This window comes from Myotis davidii, unplaced genomic scaffold, assembly GCF_000327345.1.
Source record: "Myotis davidii unplaced genomic scaffold, ASM32734v1 scaffold444, whole genome shotgun sequence".
NCBI classification, from domain to species: Eukaryota; Metazoa; Chordata; class Mammalia; order Chiroptera; family Vespertilionidae; genus Myotis; species Myotis davidii.
Genome location: NW_006294767.1, coordinates 605,224 through 612,498, shown reverse-complemented (window position 1 = coordinate 612,498; position 7,275 = coordinate 605,224). Strand labels below are relative to the sequence as shown.

Here is a 7,275-nt window from a genome sequence, read left to right as displayed (position 1 = left end):
GCTAGCGTCAGGCTGAGGGCCCAACGCAGGCTTGGCACCACGGGGCTCATCTCTGAATCAGGACCAGGGCAGAGCTCCCGGTTTGAAAAACAGCTTCCACTTTTGTCCACATCAGTGGCCCCCATTCCTGCATCCATACGACAGTTCTCACCTGAGTGCACGGAGTAACCCATTGCCCTTCCCATCTGCCTCCTCGACCTGAGACCAGCAGCCTCCATCAGGACTGCCGGCCAGGCGCCAGGCCCAGCCCCGGCTCGGCCATGCACCCTGCAGGCATGTCCTTGTCTCCAAGAGCAACCGAGGACACTGCGTTGCGGGGCAGAAGCGTTTTACACGCCCAGTGGTCCCCCAATCCTGAGGACCTGTCTGCAGACCAGAAGCTCTTGAACTCGAGTTTGCATCTGGTGCACCTGCAGCCATGGGGAGGGGTGGGGGTGGGGGTGTCTGGGGCTGCCCACACGCATCGCCAGGTTCCAGGGTGAGGCTCACTACTGGGCTCTTTAGATGCCCCAGGCAGTGACGCTATGCACTGCAGAGGGAAGCCCTGCTTTAGCCTCCTGGAAAGACCCCAAGTGACCACATCTTTAGTTTACTTTCAACCTCCCACCAGGCCTGTGAAGCTTGAGAAGGAGACGGTGGTCTGAGAGAACCCCTGCATCCTGTGGCCTTTTCCCCCCAGAGTGTGGGCAGGACAGCAGGGTGGGGTCTGCACCTGCCCGAGTCAGGGGGCCGAAAGGCACTCCCCGTACCATGACTGATTAGTAATCGGTGTGATGGCAGGAACCCCACCTGGTAGCCAGGCCTCAGTGTGTGCCTGCAGATACTGGCCCTCACACAGCTCCCTTCTCTTGGCCATTTCTTTTGGGACTTTGGGACACCAGACCTAGGCACAGGGGACTTTGGGGAATGAGGACCATGGGAGATACTGGACTTTTCATCATGTCCTCCTTGGATGCTCGGGGGGAGGAAGTGGTGGGAGGTCCCCTGAACTCCTGTTTCAAGCACTTTCCCTGGGAAGCATGAGAAAAACGGGCATTGGGTTGGTGAGTTTAGCTCAGGACTCTCCACCATCTCTCCTTGGCTGCAAGAAGGGACTGGGCAGCCTCAGGCCATGTGGCTGGGCAGGTGAGTGGGCCAGCCCCTCTCCTAAGGAGAGAAGCAGATGCAGGCCCCCTGGGAAGAGGGGGGTTGGCACCTGTGGGCCCCTTGGCCACAACGCACACATTGGGCTTGGGCTTGGGCTTTATGTGCTCAGTGCCAACACCATCCGCCTGCTGCCCACGTTCAGCTTTCCTGGGTCACCAACTGTGATTAATCGTCGGACAGTGGCATCTTCAATGGGCAAAGTGTCAGGAGGACTGAGGAGGAAGGAGGGGAGGGAGGCTAAGGTCATGGAGGCCACAAGGATGGGGGTCGGGCGTGGCCTGGGCCCCCAGCTCCACCAGCCGCATTGAAGGAGGCTCTGCAGCAATGCAGTTGCTCTGGGAGAAGAAAGTGAGGTGACTGGGGGCCATGATGGACACAGTGGAATTCGGGGTTCCATCTGCTCTTTCTTGTGGGGAAGAGATGGCCCAGTGCTGGGGCTGCTGGGCTGCGGCAAGGACAGACTCCTGCCAGGAGGAAAGTCCCATTCCAGGCCCTTCCCTGGTGCTGCTCTGACGCTGGTCCCCAAGGGTGTTCCAGGCCAGCAGCTCTGGAACGTGGGAAAATGCCACCTCTCGGGTCCTCCCTGCCACCAGAGTCAGGAGGTTGGGGGTGGGCCACCCAGGTGGAGCAGGGCCTCCAGGGGCTCTGGGGCAGCTAGGGCCTGAGGACCCTGTGCAGGGCATCCTGGAGCGGCCAGCAGGATAGTGTCTGCTATGGTCAGAGTTTGCCCAACCAGCCATCCTTGGTGCTGGGCGGCTGCTCCAGCACTGGGATGGGGCAGCTGCAAGTGTACACGGGGTGCTCACCCAGGAGCCGTCTCCTCCCCGCTCCCGGGGGCTCTGCCCGTGTCCCTGGGGTAGCTGGTGCCAGCCTGCACCCACCATGCACTTGCTGAGGGGAAGCCGGGTTTCTCAGCTCCCCGATGTGGGGTTGGCCAGCCTGGCTCCTGAAATGAAATACAGGTTCAGAAGCATCACCACAGATCCATACTGACACAGGAGAACCGGCTGTTTTACACACTTTCTCTTGGGGAACGCGCGCTGGTTGTGTTGGCTCATCCTTACATCTGTGAGCAAGGTCTTACAGCAAGCATGTCGAACTCGCGGGCCGAGGGCTGTGGGCCGCCTGCCTCATTTATTCGGCCGTGTTAGCCTTTGAGTTTGACATGCTTGTCTGACTGTGTTCATGTTTGAAAGCCTGTGTTTGTTGGTAAACTATCCTTGTAAAGAAATTAGGAATAGTTGGGAAGCTTTGTAATACATGCCTTTATGTAGCCATAGGAGGAATCACATGTTATTTGAAGTAGTCACATTTCTAGAACCAACACTTTCTAGAGATTCCTTCTGTTGCTGAAGGGAATGGGTTTTTCATAGCAGGGTTTTGGGTTGCCACAGTGGCAGAGTGGGTGGAAATATCAGGACAGAGCCTTGGTGATGTGTCATTACTGGGGTTTGATTTCCAAAAGACAGAGCCCAGTGTGCGGAGCGTGGAGGCCCTCCCTGGTGGTGGAGATGAGTCCAGGGTGCCCCGGGAAAGCAAGGGGCTCCAGGGATGCAGGTTGGGACTCCAGCTCAAAAGGCCCCCAGGGGGTGCTGTTTTACCTTCCTGTGCTGCAATTACTTGAATTCAACAACAATTCTGTGCACACCTCTGGCCAAGCAGTGCTCTCTCCAGTGTCTGAAATGGACCTTTGCAGTCGGGACCCTGATCAGAAAGCCCCTCCATCCTCAGTCCACGCTCCTGGGCCTAGAGCTGAAAAGTCCAGTGGATGGAAAGAAGGGGACAGGCAGGAAGCGGGGGAGGGGGAAGAAGAAGAGGGCAGGGTCAGGACCAGCAGAACCTGGGACCAGGGTGCTCTCAGGGGCCTGTTGTCAGCCTGCCAGCAGGGCAACAGTACATTCCTGGCTCACCACGGGCGACCTAGGCCGGCTGCATCCTCCCTGTCAATCTGGACACAGCCATGGTCCTCTGGGTTGTTTTGCAGACATAGATGAATGTGCAGATGCAGATGCCTGCGGGGAGGCGCGCTGCAAGAACCTGCCCGGCTCCTACTCCTGCCTGTGCGACGATGGCTACGCATTCAGTTCCCAGGAGAAGGCCTGCCGAGGTACCCATCCCAGCCGCCGCAGGCACCACACACATACATACACACGCATGCACTGCACGTATGTAAACATGTGCCCTGTATGTACACACACCACACACATATGCACACATGGGCTTCTTGATGCAGCTGGGCACTTTCTCCAACATGCCACAGACACAGAGATAACACAAGGCCATGTCTGTGCTCCTGCGACTCCTGGGGCTTCTCTCTAGCCTCCCCTCAACCAGCTGTATTTGGGGTCAGGCCTGTGAGCTCTCACTTCCCTGCTGAGTCCAGACATGTCCTCGGGGAGCTCAGAGAGATGTTCTCTCTCCCCAGCTTCTTGCCTGGTGCCCTGGCAGCTGCCCCAAACTTGAGGGGGATGATAGGGTGGTCCCGACCCCTGCACCCTCCTCCAGCACCCAGATCCACTCTCGAGACCCCCAAACACTCCAGGGATTACTGTCCATGGCACAAACCTGCCCCAGAACCTTCAAGCCAAGCGTCGTACAGATGAGATTGTTTGCTGACCTGGGAGTGCGTGGTAGGCTTCACTTATCCTAACATCCTGCTCACTTCGTACAGTAACTGCTCCCCTAGGAAAGAGCAGGTCGGACGCTGGGGCCGTGGGCCTGGTGCTGAGCGGGAGTTGGGAGGCCAGGGTGGGGCCTCTGGGAGTAGGGACTTGGAGGTGCGTGCCTCCCAAGTCACAGTGAACACGCCATGGATGTGATTAGAGCAAGCATGTGCGATTGCACAAAGTGAGGTGAGGACATTTCCTTGTGGCCAACAGATGTGGATGAGTGTACGGAGGGGCGCTGTGAGCAGGCCTGCGTCAACTCCCCGGGGACCTACACCTGCCACTGCAACGGACGCGGGGGCCTCAAGCTGTCCCGGGACATGAACACCTGCGAGGTAGCACTCACCTGTAGCCATGACGCTCAGCCTTGCCCTCAATTGACTGGCTGTCCAAGCAGGCTCTTCTTTCTTTCTTTTTTTTTTTTTTTTGGTCCTTTAGAAGCTGGTGGCCTTTTGCTGAAAGGCCTGGTGTGCTTGGGGCTATGTGGAGAGAGGTAGGGTGGAAGACGTGCTTGTCCCACCCCAGGGGTTTGGGTGTATCTATGGCAGTGGTTCTCAATGTTCTGGCCTTTAAATATAGTTCCTCATGTTGTGACCCAACCATAAAATTATTTTCGTTGCTACTTCATAACTGTAATGTTGTTACTGTTATGAATCGTAATCTAAATATCTGATATGCAGTATGGTCTTGGGCACCCCCTGTGAAAGAGTCGTTCGACCGCCAAAGAGGTCGTGACCCACAGGTTGAGAACCACTGATCTATGGGATCGCTACAGCAGCTCCCTACACCACCAAGGACCAGGTGGTGTGGATCTGCAGTGTGCATTGCTGGCACGCATATGATGTATCCTTGCCCCACAGGTTCCCCAGGTGTGCCCTCTGAGCCTCCTGACTCTGAGGTTCCCCAGGTGTGCACTCTGAGCCTCCTGACTCTGAGGTTCCCCAGGTGTGCACTCTGCGCCTCCTGACTCTGAGGTTCCCCAGGTGTGCACTCTGCGCCTCCTGACTCTGAGGTTCCCCAGGTGTGCACTCTGCGCCTCCTGACTCTGAGGTTCCCCAGGTGTGCACTCTGAGCCTCCTGACTCTGAGGTTCCCCAGGTGTGCACTCTGAGCCTCCTGACTCTGAGGTTCCCCAGGTGTGCACTCTGCGCCTCCTGACTCTGAGGTTCCCCAGGTGTGCACTCTGAGCCTCCTGACTCTGAGGTTCCCCAGGTGTGCCCTCTGAGACTCCTGACTCAGGTTCCTTGGATGTGCGGTCAGTGCCTCCTGACGCTGGCTGGCCCCTGACCACCCCCACGGGGCTCCCTCTGGCAGGGAGAAGCTGCACTGGAGAGCAGCCTCCAGTAAGCAGAGGAGCAACGGGAATAACAAAGCACACTGATTCATGCAACCTGGTCAAGAGGAGCTTCAGGGGAGCTCGAGTCTCCAAATACTGCTCAACTGATGATTTTTTTGAAATCACAATTACCATATCATTATCTATGAAGAATTCCTCAAAAAATGAAACGCATGCCCAGACAAGTAACACAAAACCTAGAAAATGGTCTGACTAATCAACGAAAGCATACAAACGCTTTCCAGCGACCAGAATGCTAATGTTTTAACCAGTGCCCCTAGCGGTTCTCAACCTGTGGGTCGCGAACAATGAAAATACATCCTGCATATCAGATATTTCCATTACGATTCATAACAGTAGCAAAATTACAGTGATGAAGTAGCAACGAAAATCATTTTATGGTTGGGGGTCACCACAACATGAGGAACTGTATTAAAGGGTCGCGGCATTAGGACGGTTAAGAACCACTGCATCGGGAAACCAATGTTAGTGGATGGCAACTATCCAGAAACACCAGCCTCCAAGCCTCCATATTTTATTGATTTTACATTTTGTAGTTGCCTTTTATGATTCCCTATACTTTGTGTAGGTTTGAAATATTTCATAATTTTAAAAAAACAAGAGGGAAAGGAACGCGGGAAGGGAAGGTGACAGTGGCATAGCAGGGAGAAGTGCTCTATGGGGATCCCGCCGGGAGCGCAGGAGCCCGAGGCTTCCGGGGAGACTGGGTCCAGCCTCACCTGGGAGCCCCACACGGAAGGTGGGCTCTCACAGAATCAAGGGGTTTTAGCAGGAATCGAGCCCTGATGCCAAGCACTACCTGTGTGTGTGCCAGGGCCCTCGCTGGGCCAGGTGAGTGGCAGGACACAGAGGACTGGGCCTGCGTCCTGGCGGGCCTTTCAGAGCCAGAGAGGGGCTGAACCAGGGCATGCCCCTGCCTGATGCGCTCCCGTTCCCACAGGACATTCTGCCCTGTGTGCCTTTCAATGTGGCCAAAAGCGTGAAGTCCTTGTACCTGGGCCGCATGTTCAGTGGGACACCGGTGATCAGACTGCGCTTCAAAAGGTTGCAGCCCACGAGGTGAGAGGTGGCTTACCCAACAGGCCCCTGGGAAATGGCTGGCTGATGGCTCCATTCCCCATGTTCCCAGGGTGACACCTAGAATGGTCCTGGCTGCCCTGGCTATCAGCTCGGTCTGGGCACAGACGCAGCCACAGTGCGGATTTCATGCTGGGCTCTGGGTCAGTGCCAGCAAGACACGTCCCGTAGGCGCTCTGCCCCGGCTGCCTGTGGGGGCTTGGCAGGGGTTGCCATAGGACACGGGCCTGCTTTCCTGTTTCTCTTGCTGGGGCCAGTCTGGGCTCTCACCGGCCTGTGTCTAACCACTTTGTGTCTCGTTGCTGTGCTCAGATTGGTGGCCGAGTTCGACTTCAGGACCTTTGACCCTGAAGGCATCCTCTTCTTTGCTGGAGGCCATCAAGGCAGCAACTGGATCGTCCTAGGCCTGCGGGCCGGGCGGCTGGAGCTGCAGCTCCGCTACCATGGCGTCGGCCGCGTCACCAGCAGCGGGCCCATCATCAACCACGGCATGTGGCAGACGGTGAGCGTAGCCCCATGACCCCTCCTGGGCCAGCCTGGGTCTCCTGGGATGAGGCCCCGGCAGTTACTCATTCTCTCACACACTCAACAGTTGGTGGGTACTGCACCTGGCAGGACAGGCCCTCTGGCCCCCCAAAACTTGAAGTCTGATGGGGCATTGTCTCATCATGTGATCAGAGCATGGCTCCCACCTCGAGAGCCATGACTGTCAGCAGGGGCAATCCCCCTCCAGGGGGCATGTGTCTGTATCTGGAGGCACAGTTTGTGGGTAGGGGGGCCTGGCACTGGGTCAAGGCCAGGGAGGTTGCTAGATACCCTGCAGCACACAGAATGCCCACTGCAGCGAACCCTCCGGTTCAGACTGTTAATGGTGTTACAGCTGTGAAACCCTCGTCAGGGTCCAGGCACCTGCTCTGTCTCCACGTGGCCTGTTCAGGCTCCAGGAGCTCACCTTTCAGCATAAGGCAGGCTCAGATGGACACACTGACACCGTCCCAGGCTCTGGCTTCTGGTGTCTGCTGTTTTTGCT

The 7,275-nt window shown here is 56.9% G+C and overlaps 1 protein-coding gene across 1 annotated transcript in view; it reads left to right on the top strand.

Annotated features, from left to right (window-relative positions):
• GAS6 (growth arrest specific 6) overlaps positions 1-7,275 on the top strand; it is a gene marked incomplete at its 5' end in the record, with an annotated part of 47,626 nt that overhangs the window by 28,349 nt on the left and 12,002 nt on the right. Inside the window, 4 exons of the mRNA XM_006769313.2 lie at positions 3,131-3,253; positions 4,026-4,147; positions 6,109-6,227; positions 6,558-6,747. Of these exons, the coding sequence (XP_006769376.1) occupies positions 3,131-3,253; positions 4,026-4,147; positions 6,109-6,227; positions 6,558-6,747 (554 nt within the window). The remainder of the gene's footprint in view (positions 1-3,130; positions 3,254-4,025; positions 4,148-6,108; positions 6,228-6,557; positions 6,748-7,275) is intronic.